The sequence below is a fragment of the Pelodiscus sinensis genome, chromosome 12 (genome assembly GCF_052426305.1).
Source record: "Pelodiscus sinensis isolate ZL-2025 chromosome 12, ASM5242630v1, whole genome shotgun sequence".
NCBI classification, from domain to species: domain Eukaryota; kingdom Metazoa; phylum Chordata; order Testudines; family Trionychidae; genus Pelodiscus; species Pelodiscus sinensis.
Window position 1 is genome coordinate 28,653,110 of NC_143063.1, and position 27,542 is coordinate 28,680,651.

Below are 27,542 nucleotides of genomic sequence, written 5' to 3' on the forward strand. Positions count from 1 at the left end.
TATATTAAAAATAAACGCAATTTGAGATATTTATGCATTTCAGATTAGAATTAGTTTGTTGGCTTGCTCTCACCCTTTCCTAAACTTTAGTGAGGATCTGAGAGATTTTACTGATCCTGTGTGTAATCAGTCAATTTAAAAAACAAGCATCTCTTTACTTACAATACCATGAAATTCTGCAACTTTCCTATAAAGGTCAGGACGACGTTTCTGAATAGCCAAATAAAAAGGATTTTTCAAGAGATCCTCATCATACATAGCCATATGGACGTCAGAGATTCCAAAGATATTTTCTAGAACAGATAAAAGTGTTAATGTTACAAAACTTGAACAGTTATTCTATTGTTTAGCTTTCACATTCAGATGTAATAATATTTCAGAATACAGAAGAGAATTCTTTTGCATACTTCCTTTCACGTTTTAGAAGTGTCAATTACCCTCCTTGTCTCATATCAAGATAGAGTGTATGGAGCTAACTAATATAAAGTGATTGATACAGAACCATGAGAATACATGCATAACTAGCCTTTATAACCAAGCATTTCCTATTATTCTCATTAGGTGCTCCCCACCCACCAAGTTCTTCCAACTGTTATACCTGCTTATGTATTAAGTTAGACTTTATGCTATTGGAAGAGTGACCATCTCTAATAAAATAGGCACCAAGCATGCAAGAGGGCTGCTATTATAAACAGGTGGTTTCAAACAATCCACTCTACTCAATCTCAAGCAGTATTGTAAAGAGTTACTGCAGTATGCGGCCAGAAAAAAAAAAATATTAACAGTTAGAACATTCATTACTCCAGTGACAACTTGTATACCAAAAACAAACCCTGCAAATGATTATAAAATCATGACTGGTATGGAAAGAAAGTGGATAAGGTAAAGTTATTTACTTATTACCACAAGATAAGAACTAAGCGTCACCAAATGAAATTAATAGGTAGCAGGTTTAAAACAAACAAAAGGAACTTTTTCTTCACTCAGCACAGTCAATTTCTGTAACTCCTTGCTAGAGGATGTGGTGAAGACTAGGACTTTAACAGGGTTCAAAAGAGAACCCCAGAGGTTAGCTCCCACCAATGGCTATTAGCCAGGATGGGCAGGAATAGTGTCCCTAACCTCTGTTTCTCTGGATGTGGATAACGGGAGGGATCACATGAGGATTACCTGTTGTGTTCCCTCCCTCTGGGGCATCTGATACTGGCCACTGTCAGCAAGACAGGATACTGGGCTAGATGGACCTTTGGTCTGACCCAGTATGGTCATTCTTATTTTCTAAAGATACCAATCATTTCTACCATTATTCTTTGAATATACATTATAATCTGCCTGGTAATGCAATGCTGATATTGTTTATTTTATAAGACACTTATATGGACATACACACAGGCAACGGAGTATTCTGTACACAGATACCAATTTTTTCACAACAGTCACACACGTATTTCCATTACACTATACTCAGCTATCAAGGGGTGGAGAGAGGGGGAAGTCACTTAAGGAAAATAATTCTCAGTTATATGAAACTACAAGACTTACACAGCATTACCTGGGGTCAGGGCTCACCTAGGCAGGGGCGGGAGGGGAGGGGAAGACAAGCCTCACACCAGCTGCTCCATGGGGCAGGGAGAGGCCATGGTGGCCACGGGGGAGGATCTTGGGGATAGGGGCCGGCCAGCATCTGTTCCCCAGGACTAGGGAACTTGCTCCCTGCCCTCCATGGCCATTCATGATTATAACTACTCACATCTCCCTTTCCATATGATGAGAAAGAAAAAAAAAAAAAAAAATCACATTCCATGCACATCCCATTGTCCTGGCACACGCAAACCCTGCCCTTGCTTTAAATTAGGGGACGCTTCCTACCAAATTTGGGAGTCCTATCTCTTAAAACAGGGTTGGGCAAAAGGGCCTCTGCAGGCTGGATCTGGACCACAGAGTCCCTGCTACTCCCCTGCTCCCAGGCCAATTAAGGCCTGGGGGCAGGAGGAAGCGCATGAAGTTCCCTCCACCCTGCCAGGAACGTGCGGCACTTAGAAGTGCCACGCACTCCTGGCAGGGCAGGAGGAGACTTTTGATTGGTCTGGGGACAGAAGGGGAAGCATGAAAAGTCTCCCACTGCCAGGGCATCATGATCTGAGGGTGGGGAAGCAAGGAAATATCCTGGCCCCACCCCTTCTGCTTGAGGCCCCGCACCTTCCGGTGCAGCCTGGGGCCACTTCAAAAATTTCTGAAGTGGCCCCCAGCAAAAAATTATTGCCCATCCCTGTTTTAGGATGAGTTCTTGAACAGAGATGCATAGACGGACACACAGATGTACAAACTCAAATATATAGTACAGGCAGTCCCCGGGTTACGTACAAGATAGGGACTGTAGGTTTGTTCTTAAGTTGAATCTGTATGTAAGTCGGAACTGGCATCCAGATTCAGCCGCTTCTGAAACTGATCAGCGGCTGATTCCAGGAAGCCCGGGGCAGAGCAACTCTGCCTCGGGCTTCCTGTAGTCAGCTGCTGGTCAGTTTCAGCAGCGGCTGACTTGGGGACACCTGGGGACCAACCCAGCAGCACCCAAGCTGCTCTGCCCCAGGCGTCCTGATTCAGCCGCTGCTGAAACTGACCAGCAGCGGCTGAATCAGAGCAGCTGGGGTGCTACCGGGTTGGTCCAGTAGCGCCCAGAGCAGCACCCCAGCTGCTGTACCACAGGCGTCCGGAGAAAAGCCTGGTCTGCTGGGGGGGGGGGGGGGGCGGCGCACTAGCTGAGCCCCCTCTCCCCCCCAGCAGACCAGGGAGATGCGGGCAGCGGGACCGAGACACGCCGCGGTCCCGCCGCCTGGGTTCTCCACGGCTTTGCCCCCCCCCCCCCCAGCAGACCAGGGAGACGGGGAGCAAAGCCGCCGAGGACGCCGGCAGCGGGACAGCCGCGGCGCGTCTGGGCTGTCCCGCTGCCCGCGTGCTCCGCAGCTTTGCTCTCCCACTACCCGCGTGCTCTGCGGCTTTGCTCCACGTCTCCCTGGTCTGCTGGGGGGGGGGGGGGCTACCCCACCCAGCAGACCAGGGAGACGGAGCAGCTTTTCTGGCCCCGGAGGACGCGGGCAGCGGGACCGTAGCCCATCTGGGCGTCCCGCCGCTCCCGTCCTCCGGGGCGAGAAGAGCCCCGTTCGTAACTGCGGATCCGACATAAGTCGGATCTGCATAACTCGGGGGACTGCCTGTAGATGGTTCACAATAGCAGATGAACTGATTAATCAGATTTTCAAAAGAGGCACAGAATGAAGAAGTTCTGGATATAGTTGCCTAGGTCAGTGTTTTTCAAGCTCTCACATATCAGGGACCAACATACTGCCTTCCTAAACTGTGTCAAAGAGTATGTAATGGTCTATGGACTGTTCATTGAGACAGTGGTCTTGGTCATCTCTTTTCATTTTCAAGATATGGGCTAATAGTGGTGGCTCTCAGAGCATCAACAATAACTACAACTAATTAAGTGGCCCATTCTATCATACTAACTGTGAACAATATCTTACCTCCAGAAGTGATCCCATAGATTCAAGGTGGAAGAACTGGAGTCAGAGTCTAAAGACATATTTCATCTGATTTGTCATTAATGCATTTGTGAACCAATCCTAAATCAAGTTTCATAACATTCAGTTTGTCTCTGAGCTCACGTCTGATGGAAGAAGTCCAGAAACACAGTACGCTTTTGGTAAAAATAAAGCGGTCTCTCCCATTACAACTAAACTAATGTATGAAATAAAAACTTGTTTCTAAAGATGCTAAAAAAACCTATGCCAAGTCGTGGCTTCTTGGGTTCTAATTCTCAACAGAAATTCTATAGTACACGTCTCATAAAAGCAAGGTTCAGTGGCTCACAATAGGATTTCTCTGGAATAATTTCAGGAGTTTTATTTTATTTTACTTAGAAGCAAAAAGGAAGTCAGTCAATATTACAAGTATCTAGGAGATAAATTCATAATGTAGTAGACTGGAAAATTCTGTTTCTCCACTTTATCCCTTATACAGAACAGCTACAGTAGCAGAGGTAACTACACTACAAGACAGCTGATAAAAGGGTGTCTCAAACTGAAACTTTACTACATTATGAGTCATTCTTTGATATGTCTTAGCAAGTCTATGAAATCCCTAGAAGGTACCAATGTTTGTAATGTGATCCCCATGTTCCAAAGGGCTAGACTTAAGACCAACAGTTCACTCATAAGAGGAACTCAGTCTGGGCACTACCCATAATATTTAAAGGATATTTCTGTTTTATGATCCTACCTACCTTTAGCACAAATTTTAAAAGGACATGAGTACAAGTGCTATTCATTCACACTTTCCAACTTGACAGGTCATCTGGGGAAGTGCATGTATATGCTAAGGATGTGAAGTAATTAGCTAATTGAATTGTCAATGCATTTTTGCATCGACTATTCAATTAGTTGATAGGGCAGAGCTGCCCCCTTTAAAATGCCATGGCACTGCTGCTTTGAAGTACCCTCCCTTCTATCCCCCCTCCCTTGCTGCCTCTCTGATAGAGGTGGCAAGGGAGGGGGGAAGCAACTAGTCGACTAGTCAATAAGCATTTACTTATCGGATAGTCGACTAATATTCAACATTCCTAGTACATGTACCAGACAGACAGAACAGCTCTGCCAGTCTACAATAAACCTGTATCAGATTTTTTTTTTAAGCTTTCCCAGCTCAGTTTTTAATTACGGTTCACAAAGCCATGGAAAAAAACAGAAACAGACTCAGTGTTAAAATACAAATTAGGATCAGTGTTTAAGTTTTACAAACTGTCAAAAGTATCTAACATGGCAATTATCGTCATCCGGTCACCACATTCCCTCCTATTGTTCATTACACACTTGTTTCTCCCTGTGTCACGTTAGAATGTAAGCTCTTTGTGCAGAGACAGCATCTTATGCGTTTGTAGTATGTCTCAGTGAAGCTTACAAGCACTGCTGATTATAACACGGTATGAACAGGTCCGACTTTCAATTTCCACATCATTCTCAAGCCAGTCCTGATGCTTCCTGGACTGGTAGCCAGTGGTTTCTCCACAAGCCCAAATGATGGCATTTTTCAATTGACAGTGTTCTTCAATGTCTTCAGAGTGTACTATCAGCAGCTTCCTTTGGAGCGCTATCTGGAAGTGACTTAGTCTAGTTGGATCCTTCAAAGCCTTGTACCTTGATCTTTCATTGGATTAGTTTCTTCTGAGTTCTCTGTTTGCTGGACCAATCACCATCTCATCCAGGCCACAGTGGAGATTAGGATTGTCACCAGTCATCAGTGCTAGTCATTGCATGCGTGAGAAGGACATTGTCATCGTCCACTCTCGGGGTTTGCACAATCTACAAGATGCCAGTGCTTCAATCGAAAATGTGGAACATTTCCCATATCTTGGAAGTCATCTCTCTACCAAGGTCAACATTGACGTGGCAATCCAGCATCGCCTTTTGCCCGCCTGAGACAAAGGGTCTTTGAAAACTGGGACATCATTGCCAAGACAAAGCTCCTTGTGTACCGTGCAGTGGTTGTTCCAACACTGCTGTATGCATGTGAAACCTGGCCAACATATAAATGTCGCCTGAAGGCACTTGAACAATACTGTACCATCAAAACTACCTCAGGAGAATCCTAAATATCCCTTGGGAGGGCAGACACATGAACGCTACCATCCTAGAAGAGTCAAACATGACCAGCATTGAAGCTATCATGCTGGACTGGTCACTTGGTCTGGATGCCTGATCAGCACCTCCCAAAATAGATTCTGTTCTCTGAGCTGAAAGAAGGATGGAGGAGTGTCAGAGCCAGACGAAGCAATATAAGGACATGTTCAAGGCAAACATGAAAAAGTTCAACATCGGTGTTGACACCTGGGAGAACATTCCCAGTCCAGTGGAGAGCAGTAATCTATGAGGAGATGACCCAATTTGAGTTGTCCCATCGCAGTGCAGACAAGGAGAGGCAGAGAAGGAAAAAAAGAGCTGCAAAAACCGCCCTGCATCCCTCCAATAGCCACCGGCCACTGCCCCTTCTGCGATCAACCCGATTCTGGAGCTGCAGGTCTTGTCAGCCATCTATGGATCCACAAATAGGAGGGTGACAGGAAGATGTCCTACTCGTTATCGAGTGACTACAGAGAGAGAAACAGGTCTTGTTTTCTCAGCTGAAAGGATACCGTAATATGGGAGGACAACATAAGTGTTATAAGGACTTGCTAAAGGGTAATTTAAAGAAGCATAACATTGACACTTGCCCAGGATTGTTCAAAATGGAGAGAAGTCCGACACAAAGGCTCTCTGTATTTTGAATTTGCCCACCAACAACCTGAAGAGGAGAAGAGGTACAGGAGGAAGGGGAAACTTGCTTTTAATCATAATCAACAGCCTCCTGCTGTACCTGGAAACATCTGTCTTCACTGTAACAGAATTTGGGTATGTCTATACTACAGAGTTATTTTGAAATAGTTAATTTGAAATAAGTTATTTCGAAATAACGCGTCTACTCAAAGTCCATTTCGAAATAACATTTTGCTATTTCAAAATAGCGCATCCACACGGAGTGGTTGCTGCATCGCATTTAAGGCCGGCCAGAACCAGGTCCAGCAAGGCATCAGGTCAGGAGGTACTTTGTGTAGCTGCTGCCTAAGGCTATCTCCCCCCCCCCCCCCAACCTGAATAAGGTCGATGATCTCCACCATGGACCAGGAAGGCACCCGCCTTCTCCGGGCCCTGGCAGGCTTCTGGGAGCTGGCAGACTGCTCGTGGGGAGTGGTGGAGGGCTGGCTGCCAGTGACTTGCTGGCTCATGTTTTGGGGCCACTGGGTCAGGAGCAGTGACTGCTGGCTCTGGGCTGGCAGGCAGGCTTGGAGCTGACACAGGCACTGTGGCCAGAGTCAACCCTTTAAAGGCTTCAGGGAGGGGGGAGGGAGAGGAGTGTTCTTGGTTGAGGCTGGAGTGGCCACCAGGGCACCCTGGGAAGGCTAGAGGCCCCCTATTTCATTATAAGTGTCTACACAGCACTTATTTCAAAATAGCTATTTCAAATTTGGCCTTATTCCTCCTGGAATGAGGTTTACCAAATTCAAAATAAGCACTCTGCTATTTCGAATTAATTTTGAAATAGCGGTTTGGCTGTGTAGATGCTAGTAAAGTTATTTTGAAATAACTTTGCTGTGTAGACATACCCCTTGTGATTCAAGGATTGGCTTTATCCGCCACCTGAGGGCTCAATTCCTATGGAAGATCATCATATTTGGCAATGAGTGATTGCCATCACATCTTAAGAGTAGAACAGAGGCACTCTATAAAGAGTATGTCTATTTATCACCTTTTTTGAAATCAGGTTCCTCCCACCCAGTTCCAGTAAAAGAAGTTGTACATGCTCATGAAAAAATATTTTTCTAGTACAATACTATGTAGACCATCAACCCAAATAGCACTGTTTTTCCACAGTGGGAGTGACAAGAAATAGTGAGATATAGAACAGTCTTGATGTACAGCATACAATGGATCACTTACTGCTTCAGGTATTCTTTCAGAAACCTTTAGCTTTGAATGGATTATGCTATTCCCCACAGATCGGCCCTTTCTCCTTCATTAAACTGCAGGTAATAAACACTTCTTTCAACTTAGTGTTTCAATAAAATGCCGTAAGTTCTGTAATTTCTCACATCCTTTTACATAGTTCACATTAGTGAGCTGTGAAACATTCCCCCACCGCATTTCATGCTTATATACCATATTGGCAAAAGGGCAATGCCTCTTTGCTTGAGGATCTCTTGGGTCCAGTCAGTACATGGGATAGCAAGATATGAGATTTCAAAGCAGATAGAGTAGCTGGAGGCTAAGAGGCAGCTACATAATACATCAGATGCAGCCTTATAAAGAAGTACCAGACAGAGATACCCTAGAAAGAGCTAGTAGTACAGCCGATAGCTAAAGTTGCCTGAAGCTTTGCATTGCAAGACTGAGTTTCTAGTTGCTCATAACTTTGCCCAACTTAACCCTTCATGCTTGGTATCTGCTGAACTCCTTCAAAAAGCTTCAGCTAAGATAGTTCAGCTGTTACCAAAAGTTAGATTAGGGAAGAGATATTTTTAAGCAGTTCAACACCAGTTTCATGGAAATGTTCTACCAGTTCTATGGTTCAGACCATAGACTTGAATACTAGCACAGAATGGGGGTATCGGTCACCTCTAGCATCAGGGACATGCCTTTTGATGATCCCAGGAAAAAGATGCCCAATTGCTCATAGCTTCACCAGTCTCAGTTCATACATGCTCAGAGAATTAGAGTTCAGAAGCTAAAACCTCTGACAAGTTTGACTGCATTAAGCATCCTCCAACAACTCACAAATTACTTCTCTCATTACTGCAGGCCAGAGCCTTGGAATGGAGAACAGTGGGGTTCTCTCAATGCTCTCCTTGCTGGCACCGAAAAGGGGCAAAGAAAAGGAAGCCACCTGACTCAAATGTCACCTGTACATTTCCAGAGCACTATCCATCCTATCCACTGAATGAGGAAGGGGTTCTATGGGAAAAAAATGGTATGGAATCATGCAATTAGAAACTATATCATAATGTAAATACATGAGGCTGCTGAATTAAGGTTGCCTATGTAATCTTAATTCAAGCATTTCTAAGTTTGTAGTGCTTTCATTTTGCAACCTTAACATTCATTTAGCACAGCTTTTGATATGTTATTTATAATCAAGACAGAATTATTTTAGTTTTCCTGGGCTGGAACCTGCTTCTCTGATGCTAAGAAATTTTACTCATGTAAAATTGATATGTCTGATCCTATTTAAAGCTGGAGTTACTCGTGGGAGTAATGTCTGCCAAAACTGACCATGTGAAGTTTTGCAGGGGCAGGAGAAGAGAGTCACGTATGTTACACAATCCAGAGAGTCGGATTTTAAATTTATCCCAGCAGCAGCAACAGTAACATACGTGCAGACCTGAAAAAAGTTATGCTAATTTTAGCTCTCTCATAAAAACAATTTTGTCCGAAGATCCAAACTAAAAAAGTTACGTGGATCTCAGCAGGAAAAACTAATTTCTGTCTCTTTTCAGATTGTGTATTTTCCAACGCACTCTATTTTGACATTTGGCATGCCATGAACTATTCTTATCCTCCTAAATAGCTGAACTGTTTAGTCAAATGCTACTGCTGAACAATATTTCACAAGCTACAGAAAAACTCCTAGGGCATTAATGTGTTAAGCCAAGAAGCTAAAACGTTAGGCGTAAGTTTCCTATACCACAAGAGGCTGGGAAAGAGAAAGACTGGGGAAGCAATATGCCCTTGAGCAACTCAAAGTTTCCACTAAGTCAGTGGTTCTCAAACTTTTTGGGCTCCGGAACCCTTTACACACGAAAAAAAAAAAGTATGTGGTGCCCCAGAGGTCCACTGATAGTATGTGTTGTACCTATCGATATTTCCAGTTTGTCAACCTCGCGGAGCCCCTGGAGAGGTCTTGCAGAGCCCTGGAGCTCCGCAGAGCACAGTTTGAGAAACACTGCACTAAGTTATGTTTTTCAGAAAGGTTATCAAGAAAATTTAACTTTCTTTCCTCCATAGATCCATGGAAAAGGATTTCCAGATATTTTTATTTAGAAGGGAAGACTGAAAAAAAAAGCTTTATTTGTCCCTAAAAATGATTTTAAATCACTAGTCAGGCTTGGATTTGTATTATGTTCTTTTTTGGTCCAGGCAGTGGATTACAAATAGCACATTAATTCATTCTGAACATAGATAGCTTTGATAAATTCATTGTTTTGTCCATGAGTTGGGATATGGTGAGGTTTCTCACACGTTTCCTTCTTATGTTTCTGATCGGCTTTATCACTTGGTTTGATTTGACAGATGGTCACAGGAAGAGAGTTCAGCGAGATGATCTTACTTCAGTTCCCAGCACATGAGATTACACTTCATGAGTAACTAGCTCTAAACAGCTTAGTGGCAGCAGCATAAACTTGTTTGCCATAGGACATGCAAACTACCGAGCATGGTTCAGTATGAGCCAGAGTGCCAACAAAATGAGATGATGCAGAAGAATTTGATCAAACATTTTAAGTTAAAAATACTTCTGTAATTAAGGTAACAAATGCATTTCATGTATTAGTAAAGGAGTACACAACACACCCTAGACTTCAGAATAGAAATTATCCTCTGACACCCCTAACCAACATTCTGTTTAAGAAAACTTTGAATATCTTAGTGCATTAACAATTTCCACAATTGTAACTCAGTCCCGTTGGGTTTAAGTAGTATTATGTTGCTGTACAGGGGGTTAAATACTTGCAATATAGCCAACTGACAGTTGCTCTGAGAACCACAATTCTGAATTTCCTTCCCCTCATTATCTCCTTCCTCTCTCTAGCCCAGTTTCTGTGGGTTGAGTCCTCAGCTATAGTGTCACTTTAGGTGTTGGTTTTACATTTGATTTTAATGAAAAACAGTAAAGGAAAAGAGTGAGTTAGTGTACGGAAATATTTATCATATCATATGAAGATCAAGAGATCGCAATTAAGTACTCAGGGCATAAAATGTAGTTAGGAAATTAAGGGTGGAATGGACTGCCTGTGCAGTTTTGGGTGGTTTTTTTTTAAATCAGGAACTAGGAAAGATATTTGTTCTTAGTAATGGTAAAATTTTTGAAAGTTTTCATTTGAATTCATTGAAATGTAGTAATCATGGAGTTCTATGACAACTTTTTAGTCACTTATCAGAGCAGTACAGCACTTCAATAGTTTTCTGCCATCTTTTTACTAGGAAACAGTTCTACCAGAGTCAATTTTTACTTTATAAAATATTTAGTGACATTTCAGCCATCATTGGCCTTTTAAAATTATATAACACAATGTGTACCAGCGTAACCAACCTGTATACCTGTCACCACACTAGCTACAGGCAGAACAGCAACTGTCAGACTCAACTGCTATTGATCTTGTTTCACAAAACAAAGTAACATTTTCATTATAGTCACATTTTCAAGCTACTCTTCACCACACTTGCACAGTAGTGGACAACTAATCAAAGTACAATGTTGGTTGTTACTTGAAGGAAATTGGTCTAATATTAGCATAGGCCTGAGTAAAGGCTGAGGGTTTGAGTTGTGTACCTTTTTCTATTTTCAAAGTTTTCAAGCTATCCTTCCTCTGCACAAAAAAAAAGGGGGGGGAGACACACCCAAACAAACAACCCCACAAACCAAGCACCACCCTTATAGTCTCCTAACTAGAGTCAGAACTCTTAGATGATGGTACTTAACTAAATTACCTTACTGAATTATAAAAGCAAACCATGGCTCAGAAGTACTAACATCTGGAGTAAACTAAAAAGTTATAATAGAACAGGGAAGTCCATTAATAAACTAAAGGTTTGGGATTTAGCAAGTAATTCTCTACAATGTCTTGCAAATGTTTGGAAAATGGAGCTTGAAAGAGTACTGGGATTGTGGGAAGGTCCTCTACAGCAGTTGCACATATATCCTTCCAAAAAATTAGGAAGGCATATATAATATTACACCTTCCATGGTACCATTCTCTTGGAAATATTTCAACTAGCCAGGACCTAGTCTAAAATAAGTATTTGTTTTTTTAATTTTAAGCATTTTTTTTTACCTGCAATCTGACATTTCCTATAACAAAGCTGTGGTGGAATCATCTGGGATTTGGTATTGGAAAACATGCTTAATGTAAGACACTAGTCCACAGAAGAATGTTGTTCTTTTTCTCTTATGTGATAATAAATGTAAAGATCTAGGATAAGGTGTCTATTGCTGCTTCTAGGTGTAAATAATTAGTAAAATTCCTCAAACATTGTTTCCTTTTGACAAAGACAATCTAGTTAGTCTCCCATGAAGTTTGCACTGAAATAAGTAGTAACTTACTACTGAAATGCATCAGACTTTTACTTAGTCCTTTCAAAGTATATATACACATACAGAAGCACACTTTGGATCTAAAGTCTTGTGTCCTTATGGTGATAACCAGAGCTAGGGCTTATCCTTTTTCCACCTGACTAGGACCATTATGCAATTATAAATCTTTGCTTACATGTAGTTCAAGTAGTTTAATTTCCTTCCTATGCAAGATCCCACATTCTTTGTCTTAATCATCCTAGATTAACACTGAATTCAAATTGGTAGGCAGTTACCTAATTGATTTTAGAGCTTCTATGACAAATTGAGAGGATTCTGAAGCTAGACACCACCTATATGGAACTTGTTTCACTATGATAGCATTTGTTACATTTGCTCTTTTCATTCTTTACGGGGGATGTGAGAACATATCTTTTCAAGTCATTTAATTCAGCTGTTCTTTGTGCAAGATATGTGCCACAATCTCCACACTTCATTTATAAGTTTTCTGGCATTCCTCTTTGAAAAAATATGTACTGTACATTGCAAAATAGCATAAATTACTATAGCGCCTATTAGTCAATACTTATTACCATTTAAGTGTTTCTGGAGCTCCCAATACTGAAATTTGTAGCTAACAAGAAAATTTTTAAATGACAATATAGTCAACACAATATTCACTACTCACCACATACAACTATTAAATTAACATTACTACAATATATTTGCAAAGCAGTTCAATTCACATTTCCACTAGTTTATAACAGGTGTTCCAGTTTATCACATTAACTTACTGCTAATTTGCATATACAATTATAAAAAGCCCAAGTGCAAGTGAATGCTCTTGGCTCAATAGCTACAGTTGGTGCAAAGCTTCCTGAACAGTTTATAATAATTTTTCTTCTTAAGTGATCTCAAAAAAAAAATACAGCAACTAGACTAAAAGACTATCATAAACTAAGAAGAAAACAAATGTGTTGATACTATTAACAAGTATGATTCAATATCTGTACCTATGCTAACATGCTTAATTCATTTTTGCATTATTAAAAAACCTGATACTTCTCTGCAGTTTCAATCATAATACTATCAGTTCCCCAGATTGACAAACAGTATTCACCTATGGGGAAAAAATTAAGTTTGTACTGTCTGCGAAAGAATCAACAACTCTATTAGCTTTGGCATCTAAAGTTGAGTGGAACCACAAAAAAGAAATAACCCCATGTTTAACTCAAACCCATTAACCCGAGTTTATACTGCAGTTTAAATTCCAACAACATAACGTATTTATTACAATTAATTAAAAAATATCTTTGTTCCATGGGAAGGGAAAAGAGCTCAAAGTGGAGACTTCCTGAGGGCTAATAAGTTACGTTTGGACAGAAATCTATAGTTTGGATTTGATATCAACACAGTTGCTGCGTCAGCATTTAAGGTGACTATTACTATCCCATTCAGAGTCGTGGACTATGCTGAGTATGGAGAAAACATTTTGTGTATTTCCCCTTCTCAGACACGTTCACGCTCCGAAAACACCCCTCACCCCCCCGCACACACATTCTTTGCAACTGTGTCTCCTTTGAAGCGTATGAAAAAGCAGCCAACTGAAGCGCTGTGTACAAGACTCACATGCTTGCATTACGCTGTAACTTAACTCCCACAGAGAAGCAACATCACTGCCAGGGCTCTACAGAGCTAGAAAAAACATGCTTCTTACCCCCTGCCCCTTTATCCCGTCTCTGACGCGAGGGTAGAGGAGGATGGAAAGTGGTTTTCGAAGGTTGAGTTCACAGGCCTTGGTAGCAAGACCATTTAAAATAAAAATCATGTGACACCGCGGCAAACCTTGTTTTAAGCCACCCACTTTTAAGGATGAGTTGGAGGCCTCGCAAGGACAGTCACAAGCCCCCAAAATGCTCCCCTCTGCCACAGGAAACCTCTCTGTCAATAAGGCCAGGAGAAGGGGCCACACTCGCCCAGGAGCCCCCCTGCAAAGTCATACACCCCCGTCCAGGGGGAAAGAAAGTCCTCGCAGCCCCTGCCGGCTGATTTAAAGAATCCAGAGAGGCCAGAAAACGTACTTACTTATACAGGTAACATTGTTTCACTGCCTCCCCAGACACAGAACCACTAGCAGTCCAGTCCCCCCAACTGCTGTGCATTTCAACCAAGCCCTACCGGGATCCAAGGCGGGCTGTACACAAGAGCAGCCCAGCCTCGCCAAGCCAATGAGTCCCTGCTTCTCCGGCGACTGAAGCAGCGTCCACTCAATCAGCAGCCGGCGAAGGTGGAGCCTGGGCCGGTTTAGCAGCACAGCGGCTGTGTTCGCTGGAAAGAGAAAGCGCAGCGCTACTTCCTGCTCGGAACCACGTGACTCCCTCCCCCCCAAGTGCTCCAGCTGTGCAGTATTTAATGTCAATAGCCGAGGCGCTGGGTTGGTATTGGGCAGGCGAGTTCCCTGGCGCTGCAGACCTGCCACTAGTTCTCTTGGCTTTAATTAAAGGCTCTGGCTTTTATTTCTTCCTGGCAACTCGGACCAGTGCATTTAAAAACAATGTATAGCTGATGCTCTTACACTGGCACAAGAAACAGCAGCTGTTTTCCATCTCGGTGTGTCCGCGGTAGGGATTGGGGCAATCCTCCCTCGGGTGCCGAAGAAGATATATGTGCAAAGCGATGTCTCCCGCTTCCCAACCTCCTCTCCCGCTCGCATGGACCGTAAGAGGATTTGGAGGCGTGCGAGCGGTCTGAAGGGTCTCGGGCCAGGTATTTGCACGCAGGATCCGAGCTTTGCTATTACCATGCGTGCTGGGGGCGACATCTGGCGCTGGCAGCTCCCTGGATCCGATAGAGGGTAATCCGAACTGAGCAGCGAGAGGCAGAGCCGCGGGGACGCAAGTTCACCCAGCGAGCATCCTGCCTGCTGGAGTCCGCTGGCTGGGGCACTAGTCTGCAGGCTAAGCCATGGTGAAGGAGGAATGCAAAGCGCTGCTCGATGCGCTCAGCCGGGTGACTGCTTGCTACCGGCACATGGTGCTGACCATCGGGGGCACCTCGGACTCGCAGAACCTGCGGGAGGAGCTGAAGAAGACTCGGCAGAAAGCGCAGGAGCTGGCTGTGGCGAATAGGAACAAGCTCACCGCGGTGCTGAAGGACAAGACGGTGAGTAAGGAGGACAAGGCTGAATTCGAGAGGCTCTGGGTGATCTTCTCCACCTGCATGGAGATCCTGGAGATTGACATGAGGAGAGCCCTGGAGCTGGGCCAGGAGTTCCCTCTCAACGTACCCAAAAAGCACCTGATCCAGACGGGCATGAGCGGGGGGACCTCCGGGGTGGCCGCCAGGGCTATGAGCGTCCAGAACATGAAATACGAGGCTGAGCACAACATAGATGTAGTGGATTTGAAAGACCTGGAGAACGAAATCAACCAAGTAGGGGAGATGATGTACGAGATGGAGATGAAGGTGAATGTCCCCCAGTGGACAGTAGAGGCTAAGCAGGACCCTGGGGCTGAACTCAAATCCACCATTAGCGTGGGCGCCTCTTCCATTGGCATGGTCTCCGCGGAGGAAAACAAATCCTTCTGCGATATCAGCAAAGTTCTGGCTGGGATCATTTTCTCCGCGGTGCTCATTATCGCTATTGTCTTGGCGGTGTGTGTGGTAAAACTCTCATAGGCTGGCTGAGTGTTCCTGCAAGACACAGCGACTCCTCTCTCTCAAATATTTCATGCGGTATGGTGCGTTTCAAAAACGGTCACTTGGAAGAGCTGACACTTAACACCTTGCATATGAAAACCAATCTTTGGGGGACATACTATCTGATCATGCATCGAGCATCCGCATGTTTTGGTTGGTTTGTCTGAAAGCTCGGCGGGAAGGGGGGTACAGATCAGCCTACAGTATAGGATGACTTTTTTTTCTGGTCTTGTAACGGTTAACTGTGTGCAAAGTATCAGGGTATTATCACTACAGGCTATAGCAGGGATTTGTCTGCTATTAATAGATGACTATTCTCAGTAGCCTGAAATTATTGTTCTTTAATAGGCTCTGATATTCATTGCTGTCCATGTTTACAAAGTAGTTGAGAATTGCACAGGATTTGGGGGATAAGATGGATGTTTGTGACAAAATTAAGGGACATGTATGTGAGTTTCCCCCTCAAACACACAATATTCTGCCCAGAAGGAAAAAAACAGAAAAATCTCAGTAAGGATATGTAAACAATGTCTATCTTATCTTAATCCTTGGGGTCAAAACCTAGGAAAGTGTGCGATCAATGTTTGATACCAAATACTATTTGCAGATTTGCACTGTTTGTACAGACCCTAATTGCACTTTTTGGCACGGCACACACTGATAATCACTAACGGCAATCCAAATCTGCAAAAATGACAATGATCTTCTTTAGAACAGCATTCAAAGAGATGTATTAACAGGCTCCATCCTTCACTTTTATGTATCTTTTTTATTTTCTCCAACAAAAAAAATGATTTGTGCTTCTTGTCCACATTCTTCTTTCCATGCAAGTGGTTGAACTTCACATCAGCTGTAGAATATATATTCTATATTTATCCAGAGTTAAAGGCAGCAATTTTAAAAACAGGTTGTGACAAACTAACAAAGTAATGTAAAGTGAAAACTGATGCTCTGGCTTGCCTGTCTCAGTTTTTTCCAGCACAAATAGAGGTTTAATCTCACGTTGATGGGTAGGGAGTCACACACGTGCAACTCCCATTACTGTTAATGAGATCTAGGCATATACCTGCAGGATCCAGAGGACACCAGATCTGCTGGGCTCAATCCTGTCATCTTTATTTGCTATATTAGTCCAACTAAAATACAGAATTGGACTTATGTTGGTGTCATTTATTGGGATGCCTGTGCAGTGGTGGGGTGTAAAAGTGTAAGAACAGAGCATAAAGCCAAGTTGGACTTTTTTCTTTTTTGTTTAACTATTTACACATGGACAGTTTAAACTCTTTTCCCTTCCCAATAAAACTGAGAGCTGAAATACCAATGACTTTGAAGAGAATTTCCATGATCTCTCACATAAAAATGCATGTATCCATTTTATATATGCAAATTATGTAAATCTTTTCTGTTTAAAATAGACCTGTTCCTATGTGCGGAGATTTTTAAGTAGCTATAAAGTGCCATGGGTATAGATAGTAGTATTCAGGCAAATATAAAAACAAGATACTTTTTAAATCCTATAAAGCAGTAAGCGATAACTTAACAATTCCTCTGATCTGGGCATAACATTCCTAAAATTTACCACAAAATATGTTGATTTAAAAGTCACTGGGCATATGCAGTAGTGTATATATGTGTTTAAACACAATCACATCAGCTTTCTTAATAAAATAATGGTGTGGTTCAAAGAAGGCAAACCTATTTAAAGTATTATTATTAATCATGTTCATTATAGTTTTGCCAAAGGGCCAATCAAGTATGAGTACCCATTCTATCCGGGCACAGTATAAACCCAGAGCAGAAGAGAGTTCCTTGCTCTGAAGAGCTTACATTCTAAACTGACAAGATAGAGGTTGGAGGAAGATGCTATGACATACAAGCAGAAAGTTTCATGGGGGTATTTAGAGGGGATAAGCTAAACAGGAAGAGGGTGAGGGGACAAAGCAGGGAAGAAGAAGGAAATGAGACAGATGTGAAGTGGAGGTGAGGAAGCTGGGGGGGAGGAGCAGGAAAGTTGGAGCAAATGGCTAATCAACACAGAACAGAGAAAGCACAGTCAAAACTGTAGAAAGTTCTTCAAAGGTACATTTAGACAGCGATGCTATTTTGAGATATTCTGGTATCCCGAAATTGCGTTTTCCACATCTTGACAGCACACCCATTATTTCAAAATAACGAGTGTGCTATTCCAATGTCCCTATAATCCTCATAGAACGAAGTTTAAGGGACGTTTCAGAATAGCGCTCTATTTTGCCACATTTTGAAATAAGCTATTGCACCCCAAAGGACCAAAAATCCCTGTGTTGGTTACTTCATTCTGCCTTTACTGGCCACAGTTCCTCATTGGGTCTTTCTCACTTTTCTCATAAGCAGCTGCTTTTGTGGAAAAACTTGCCAGTCTAGATGCAGCCTTTTAGTGGACCAAATATTTTGGGATGAGAGAGAAGTTATCAAGCTTACACAGAGCTCTTCAGGTCTGGAAAATATCCTCAGAAAGTGTCATAACTAAGGCTATGTCTACACTACAAGGTTTTTGCACAAAAATGGCCATTTTTGCGCAAAAACATGCAGAGCATCCACACCTCAAATGCATTTTTGTGCAAGAAAATCTTCAGTCAATTGACGGAACAGAGGGCTTTTTGCGGTGTAGGTATACCTCCATCTATGAGCCATAGCTCCTTTTTGTACTACAGTTCTTGTGCAAAAAGGCACGTGTGGACGCACCGCAGGGGTTTCTTGCTCAAAAAGGACCTGTCCGAAAAAGCACAGGTGAATGACCATCAGAGCTTTCTTGCACAAGAGTGTCCATGCAGTATGGATGCTCTCTTGCACAAAAGTGCATCGCAAAAGCAATGCGCTTTGAGGTGTGGATGTGCTTTTGTGCGAGAACTCTTCCACAAAAGACTTCTTGTACAAAAACCCTGCAGTATAGACGTAGCCTAAATATAAGATAGAACAGAATGTATAATCCATGTTACTGAAGTCTAAATATAGGGTTTTATATTCAGCCTGAAGTAATCTGGGCTAGTGTTTCCATTTAGTGTTAACTGACCACTTCAACTTGAATGGTCCCTTGAAATATGGATGTGGAATTCCCATAGAATTGCTAACGTGAATTCTGCACATTGGTTCAGCTCAGTCTGTCTTTGTGTGTTGTGGGGATTCACAGCAAGGAGGCTATTTGTTTTTAACCAGTAGACTCCATTCATTTTACTGAGATAATTTTGTATGTGGTTACTAATCCTGATTGCTTAATGGTCACAAACAGATTATTTTGTGGAGGGATAATTTGTATTTTTTTTTTTTGGTGCTATTGTTCCAGTCTGTCTACAAAAAGACCTGCTGAAACTGCTGTAATGTTAATTTACACTTCCACATCACTTACTTTGCAAGAAACTGAATAAATGCTAGGACAGGATTGGCACAGTCTAATTGGCTAATACCCTGCCATTAATCTCCTAAAGTACCCAGTACAACTGTATGTACAACGTGACATAGATGAGGGAAACTTACATGCATAAAATCCAAATGGTAATAAATATAATCGCTTTGTGCAAATCTGTGTCAAGAAGGAGATCCCAGTTTCATCAAATAATCTGAAATTTTTCATTTGACTTAAATGGAAGCAAGAATAGTCAACCACCCAATGACATGTTTTGCAGTGGGGTTCTTACTGTTAGAAAGTTTTTGTATCATGTTAGAATATCTAATTATAAATAGAAACTTTTCAAATAAGAATATGGGGAGAATGTTATAACATGTCAGTGAGACTGACCTAAAAGATGTTAACTAGCAATTACAATTAATGTATCCATATCATACCTTATAAAAAAAGATGGATTAAATAATGAAATTTGGTTTCTTATGAAACAAATTAATCCTTTTGTTTTTAAATTAAAAGTCTGAAAATTCTGATCAATTTACATATTTTTTCTCTGGGAATGAACTTGGTAATTACAGTTAGAAGGGATGGTGAAGAATATTTTTGTAATTAATTAAAGATAATTAAAATAAAACTTTATAATATTTTACATATACAATGTGTGACAAAAATAAAAACATATTTTGTCTATAATACTAACCAGGGACCACAAATGTTACTTGTGCATTCAGTAAGAAATTAAGCAATGTGCATTCTTTTGAAACTATCAGGTTTTACTTCAAAATACCCTGTTAGCCATACTGCATATCCATTTTAGTATGAGTCTGTGAAATATTAAAATCCTATAGTTGAATGAACTTGCTTCATTTCACCCTGTGCATGGCAGAATGACATTTTCTATACTTGCAGTAAAACTTGTTACTGTCACTATTATTTCTTCCATTTAAAATAAAGTCTATTCTGTTAACTACTGGTTGACTTGCAGCAGTAATTACATTAAAACAAAACTAAAAGCCCTAAAAGAAGTCTGAGATTTAATATGTCTATTGACAATTAGCTCATTAACCAGATGATTCTAAAGTCTCAGAGGGGTAGCCATGTGAGTCAATAACTAAAAAAACCTGAAAGAACAACAAATGGTCCTGAAGCGCTTTAGAGACTAACAAAAAATATAGCTAGCATCATGAGCTTTTATGGGCATAACCCACTTCTTCAATCTGAAGAAGTGGGTTTTACCCAAGAAAGCTCATGATGCTATCTATATCTTTTGTTTGGTCCTGCAGCGCTTTAGAGACTTTTGTAGTTTTTTAAGTTTTCCAAATGATTCTATTTCATTCTAAATCATCTGACTTTGATACACCAAACTTTCAGGTACAAATATAATAATTCTACATTCCTATTTGAGAAAAAAGTACATTCTGACTACAGATATGAATCTTAAATTCTAATTTTAGCATACCATCTGTGACAGAAATCCCATTGTTTCATACATATAAAACTAGAGTGGACAAAGTACTAACATATAATGTACTACAGAAGTCAATGCTACATTGGAATGGTTAAGGATTAGGGCTCAGATCCACAAAGGTATTTAGGCTCCAAAATTAGGATCCTAAATACATTTGTGAATCTGAGTCCTACTTTCTAAATGCATCAGTGCCGCATTGTCTCCTGAAGTACATTCTATACTAGTACTTTATCCTCTCTAGTTTCATTGATTTCAGTGGAAGTTAAAAGCCTAAAGACCAGTGGAATCTGTACATAGGTGATATAATGTTTTCTATTTCTAATGTCTGAGACCCAAATTCTGTGGTCTTGAATCAAGCAAAGGTCCCATTGACTGCAATATAAAGTTTGGTCAATTGAAGGACCAACAAATATAGCACCATAGCTCTCAAAAGAATAGTAGTGTCTACCCTGTTTCTGTGAAATGCTGCAATTGTTAAACTTGACAGGGTTAATTCTGGGATCACTCCCCACACATAAAGTTAAGCACATATGAATGTCTGCAAGGTCCAGGCCTTAGTTCATAAACTGTCTGAACACTGGACTGCAATTAAATTGGTTGTGCTCATGTAATAAACTGAGTGCACAATATGAACCTTATGGCATCATAAACATGAGATAAGATAGAAGTTTCAGCATTCAGTACACAGAAAAATGTAAAAATATGTTATAATATGAATGAAATTATTATTCAAAGTAACAATACTGAACAAATTGCATTATGTAAGACACAAGTTCTCATTATTTATAATCTAAAAAACTGATTATAGCCTTTTAAAAAATTATATTGAGAAATGATCATATACACAGAAATGTTTAAATGTGTGTGAAGCTCCCGATCAACATATTTACTCGTCACGGATTTTCATTATATAAAAAGTCTTTCAGGAAGACCATTGGATTACAGTTCTCTAAATGCTTTCTCTCAATACGATTATGTTAGTCTTTTAATGCAGGCTGAGTCTGGGCAGAACAGTAGGTCTACATGCAAACAATCATTTGCTGATATAAGCATACAATAAAAGGGGGTAAAGAGAAGAAATTGTTTGTTGTATCTGACATGTGCTTGAATAACAATGGAGAGATCTTACTGACATCTCACTCACCTATGCATGTTGTGGGGAGGAAGGAAGACAGGGTATGTGGGCAAATATGTATTTACTTTTACAATTTTATGACAGTAGAGCATGACTCATGTCAATAAGATTATGCTTTTATATAGTTTTAAACATGTGAAGATAAAGTACATCCTGTTAAAGACTTAAAAGCAAAATAATACAAATGAACTGTATAATGAAAGTGATTACAATTTAAAACATTAAAATGCTGCATTTCAGAATGAATTACTTTGGATTAATCATGTGGTATGATAGTCCATACTTGACCAAAGTTAAAGGATAGTTCAAAATACATTTTGCAGTTTTCTGAAAGGAGAAGAATGCTGATTTCTCAAGCTATTATATAGCTAGATCAGAAGACTGGGCATGGCTTTGATATATAATCTATCTGCTGAACAAGTAAAATATATCAAGGAGTCTTGGAATTATGCCAGTGCTGAGCCCTACATATCCAAAAAAGAGGCATTGTATCATTCTCCAGTCCACAATGTGGCATCTAAGATACAACATAACACGGATGATAACATTGCCTGAATCTATTTAACACTGAGTTAAGTTACATTATTTTTATATTATGTATACATACACTGCTCTGCTTAATATCTTCTAAAATGTAGGTATGATTTGTTGAAAAAATAAATGGAGCAATGACAGATTTACAAAGAGTAATGTGAGCTATGCTTACACCATGGTTCAGTTCTGTGTTATTTGGGCTCTGGGTTTTTTTTACCCTTCTTGTTTTGTTTTGTTTCTGACATGCATTATCAGATAACTTGCATTTTCAGTCTGAAATATTAAATTTGGGGGAGAGGATGTGTTACAAAAATAGTTTATTAATAGTCTAAATTTTGTATGTATGTATTGTATATACCCTTGCCTTTTCCTTTATATCAAGTAGTTTATTATCAGATGTAAAGGGTCTGATTCTTCTTTCACATTACAGTAAATCAGGAGCAAATCCATTGTGCTCAGTAGAGTGAAACTGGCAGTGTAAAACTGGCTTAAATTAAAGGAGATTCAGGCCTATAATGTTTATGTTGGTGTTGTTAGTTCTATCAGCTGCATAAAACATTTGCTTGACTAGCTTAAGGAGTCTTTTAGGGGATAGACACAAATCAGTACTCAGCAAAATACACAGCGTTAAGTCAGTTACATTTGTATTGTACCTAACACAGTTTACGATTTGGCTGTAAAATTTACTTGTGGCTAAAACCTGCTGCAGTATAAAACAGTTCAACCCAGAAGCAAAACAATAAAATAAAGCACATACACACACCCCTCTCCTCATTTATCTTAAAAAATTAGAGAGTAATTACAAATACAAGAAAAAAGACGGATTTATTTTAAGATATTTCAAACTATTTTCCCAAACAAAAATTAAATATTCAGAATAAATGTGTAGTAAATCTTAACTGTGAAAGTGAATATTCTGTATCATACTAGCACGATTGCAAGTTATATCTTTGTGAAAGGTTTTGAGGGTAAGTACTTGTCACTTTATGGAGTGTCTTTGAAAGCATTTATTTCAAATGGATATTTCTCAGTCTATTGCTGATGGAGGTGGTGTCTTGCCTGTCTATTATTAACTATATCTTATGTTTAATATAAAAGTAATGCTATGATTCTAGAAGTCGTATCACCCTTTGACTGCCAATTCCATTTCTGGAGTGACAGTGCTGAATTCTATGGGCTTTTATCAATGGTGAATTTGCCTGAGGGAATATATTCCCATGCATGATAATGAAACAGTCTGGTCAAAGATGTACTAAAGGAAAACACAGTGATGAGTTTTTATGCATCACATCTAATGATCAGCTTTAGTAGACATTAGAAAAACCCCTTAATAAATACAAAATAACTAATTTAAGGAAAAATACAAACACAACTAGAGTTAACACTATGAAAATCATAGCTAGACTTAAAGCTTAGAGCACAAAGTATGGAAAGATGTCTTGTAATGTAGCTGAACACTGCTGACCAAACTTAGAGCTAGGCTACATCTAACCTACAAAGTTTGGTGGGCAAAGCTGACAAAAAACACACTCCACCTCTCTATGCCAGCAAGATTCCCCAATATAGACATAGCTATACCAACAGAAGAATTCTTTAGTTGGCACAGATACTTTTATTTAGGAAGGAGATATAACTATGTTGACAGAAAAACTCCTTCTGTTGGTGCTTAACATAAGCAATGACTACTCTAATGGGGTATGCCACTATAGTTATATGGGCAAAGCTATACAGTAAAGCATTTGTAGTGTACACAACAAAGGCCCTTCTGTAATTATATGCAAATCACTTGGAAGTCTTTGAGACAAATTACATGCTGACAAAATGGAGGTGTTAATTATACATCTGGTTGAGTCACAAAAGAAGTGTAACTTGCAATGATCTGATATTCAGTGAAAGTGCAACAGTAATGTAACTTACACACCAATGGAGCAGACAGTGGTGCAAAAAGGAAAAAAGGGAGATCTGGCATGGCATGTACAATGAAGAGGAAGGGTGATTTTAAAATGTTAAAAAAGACAGAAAGCCAGTTGCACAGTCTTTCCTATATCCTCAATTTCTCTATCTCTATCTCTCTTTTCCTACAAACTAAAACTAATATTCTTCATCATTCTGATAGAGATAGAAAATAATTAAACTTGGAAAAAACTGCTGATACAGATTTCACATTTTGGAGTCATGATCAAACTGAAGATTCCCAATCAGAACTGTATTGTTGTGATGTTTCATTTGACGTGATTTTACGCTGCCTCCAAATGTATATTTTCAGTGAGCTCCATAATTTTGTATTGAAAATACATTACCATGTTCCAGAAATTGGCTGTGGGGCGGCAGATGGACAGAGACAGTTGGATCTGTTGGCACCTATGATGGAGGCAGTTTCAGATTGTGACATATGTATGTTTCTGTTAAAATGATCAGCAATGAAATAGTTAACAAAGAAGCTTGTGTTATTTGCACCATTGATCTTGAAATCAGCAAGAAGCAGATCATTCTTTACATTGGTGACTTTCAAACTTTTTTTCTCCTGACCAAGTTGAAGAAAAAAATATCCCCCACGGCATTTGCATGAACATGGCTGCTGCTGTTTTCCGGCTCGGGGTTTTGCCGGAGAAAAGCGCCAGTCTAGATGGGATCTTGCGGAAAATAAGCCCTTGAAAGTAGGAATAAGGGATCTTCCGGAAAAGGGCTTATTTTCCGCAAGATCCCGTCTAGACTGGTGCTTTTCTCCGGCAAAACCCCGCAGAATTTGCAATTCCGACTGGTCTCATTAGCATCCCTTTTCCGGAAAGGGGTGCCAATGTAGACACAGCCTGGATGTAAAGTGTCAGATATAATTGAGGACTCCCAAATAGACCCTACACCACCAGAAATAAAACCTGTTTCCATCTTCTGTGACTTTCAGTTAGATGTGACTCACTATCCTCTGCTTAGTATTCAAGTTATGATAGACCCTAAGCTAGATCATATTAAGTTCAGGTCTTTTACCTTTTAATCATACAATATGGATAACAATATTTCATTCTCCCAGCTCCAAGTCTTAAGTGAATTTCAACCCAAAAGAGCCAAAACTGATCACCTTGACACAGCAAGTGTGTCTACTAATCTCTGTGGCAAAGTAGGTTGTCTATATAGATAAGGTCTGCTCGTGAGGCCTTTTCCTACAGTTGATTAACAGATGGCAGTAGATATCAGCCAGTGGTCTGAATGAGCTAATAGTTTGTCACCCTGACCAGTCATTAATCAGAGTCATGGACTCACCCTACTCTTCACTGTCTGTATGATTCTCTGATGACCTGTGATTAAAAAAAGGAGGGTAGAAAGGGAAAATGAAGGGAGAGACCTCTCTAAATTCACCAATCAAAGAGCAGTATTGCCAACCCAAAAATCACAAGGAACGCTTACACAAAGTTATGAGACTGGTCTACAAATCATAAGATTTTTTTAAAATAAAACATGTTGGATTGTATTGGCCTTTTGTTTCTTGAGTATTTAGGGTTCATGTTTTAAAGCTTTCCTCCTTAGCTAAAGCGACGAGGAGTCCTGTGGCACCTTATAGACTAACTGAAGTGTAGGAGCATAAGCTTTCGTGGGCAAAGACCCACTTCGTCAGACCCTCCTTAGCTGTAAGGCCCAGAAGTATAGAGAACTTTTTTAAAATGAAAGATGAGATTCCTACATAATCAATTGACTCCAGGCCTTTAGAAAAACACCAAGGCTGCGTCTAGACTGGCAAGTTTTTCCGCAAAAGCAGCCGCTTTTGTGGAAAAACTTGCCAGCTGTCTACACTGGCTGCTTGATTTTGTGCAAAAGCACTGACGTTCTACTGTCCAAAATCAGTGCTTCTTGCACAAATGTTTTGACGTTCCCGTTCGGGCAAAAGCCCTTTTCCGGAAATGTTTTTGCACAAGAGGGCCAGTGAAGACAGCTAAAAACTGTTTTGTGCAAAAAAGCCCCGATGGCGAAAATGGCGATGGGGGCCTTCTTGCGCAAAACCGCGTCTAGATTGGCACGGACGCTTTTCCGCAAAAAGTGTTTTTGCGGAAAAGTGTCCGTGCCAATCTAGACGCTCTTTTCCGCAAATGCTTTTAACGGAAAAACGTTTCCGTTAAAAGCATTTGCGGAAAATCATGCCAGTCTAGACGTAGCCCAAATGTTTTGAGACTCATGGTAAAACAATGGAGGAATTCTTGTGAGCCCATGCTTTGCCCACAGTATAAATCAAAAAACCCACAGTATCTTCTCCACTAAACATTCTAATAAGATACTGCAAATGGTGAACTGAATTCAACAACTCCTGATATGAACAGGTATCAACCTAGTTTTTCATATTTGAGATGGGTTACCAGGAATCATACATGACAATATGAAATCTTTCCACTCTCAAGTCCGCATATTCATAAAGCACCTATAATTTTGATCCATGCATATATTGGATAGTGAAAGAGAAAGGAGGGGAATTAGTGTAGATAAATGCTCAAATTAAAAAAAAAAAGCCTGAAGGAATTAGGACTGGGCTCCTACATCTCATGTTCAGAACTGACTAGGACACTTATGACCAGATTTTCAAAGGTGTGTAAAGATCAGATAGATATTCTTTGAAGATCTGAGTTGGCAACTGTCTCTTTAGAAGCTTAATTACCTTTGAAAATCTGAGCTTAGATTTCCAAGTCCAATTTTCAAAAATGACTTTAGTCACTCAAGTGCTTTTGAAAATTTTAACTGGGGGCCTAAAGAGACAAAAACAGACAAAAGGCAGGAGATATAGTATTCCTTTTAAAAACGTGTGACATCTATTTTTAACTAAATTTTATATTATTTTTCTCCCAGGGGCAACTGACCCCTCCAGCCCCCTCACTACGCCACTGCCCCCCCTGCAGATCTATCATCTTATTCATGTGCAAGATCTGTGAGAGCCATCCCAGGACTCTGGAGTTAGTGTCTGTGGCACCTGCTTTTGTGTGGTGTCTCAATGCTGCCACATTCACCTTCAAAGAGGGGGTTTCCCAAAGCAGGCCCTTGCTGCAGACCTCCAAGGCATCCACAGGTCCAGTCTCCTTTCAATGGGCCCACTTCCCAAGGCTCATTGATCTTTGATCTGGCTTCCATCCCCTCTCCAACATTTGCAACTGCCCAGAGGTGCTCACCTTCCGCCTTATCCATTCCCACCTCATTCACCCCACAGGGACAGTCTCTGCCTCACTTGTCCTAGGGACTATTCTACCAAGACGTAATACTAAGTATAAGGAGTCCATGTAAAAGGACTCACTACAAAGCTAAAAACTTCAATGAGAGAATGATTAATACTGAGACGTGTCTACAACTGCTGCAGGGAAGATCAACACAAATGATGAAAGGTCTAGAGAACATGAGATATGAGGCAAGGCTGAAGGAATTGGCCTTGTTTACCTTGGAAAAGAGAAGACCGAAAAGGGACATGAGGGCAGCTTTCA

At 40.7% G+C, this 27,542-nt stretch overlaps 2 protein-coding genes across 12 annotated transcripts in view; one reads left to right on the top strand and one right to left on the bottom strand.

The window, feature by feature from the left end:
* Positions 1–14,218, bottom strand: part of ANKRD27 (ankyrin repeat domain 27) — a 79,216-nt gene extending 64,998 nt beyond the window's left edge. For 7 of the 11 annotated variants that reach the window (XM_025183708.3, XM_025183709.3, XM_075940135.2 and 4 more), the window contains exons 1-2: positions 13,963–14,100; positions 163–293 (exon numbers count right to left, since the gene is read on the bottom strand). In XM_025183708.3, the coding sequence (XP_025039493.3) occupies positions 163–264 (102 nt within the window). In that variant the 5' untranslated portion in view covers positions 265–293; positions 13,963–14,100. Of the gene's footprint in view, positions 1–162; positions 294–3,527; positions 6,634–13,962 lie in introns of those variants that run through there. The other 4 variants (XM_025183707.3, XM_075940137.2, XM_025183706.3 and 1 more) reach the window with 4 other exon arrangements.
* A 39-nt stretch (positions 14,219–14,257) lies between these two features.
* On the top strand, positions 14,258–17,020 carry RGS9BP (regulator of G protein signaling 9 binding protein). The gene has a single exon (XM_006121234.5). The coding sequence runs from the start codon at positions 14,842–14,844 to the stop codon at positions 15,553–15,555; it is 714 nt and encodes a 237-aa protein (XP_006121296.1). The 5' UTR covers positions 14,258–14,841; the 3' UTR covers positions 15,556–17,020.
* Positions 17,021–27,542: the final 10,522 nt, after the last annotated feature.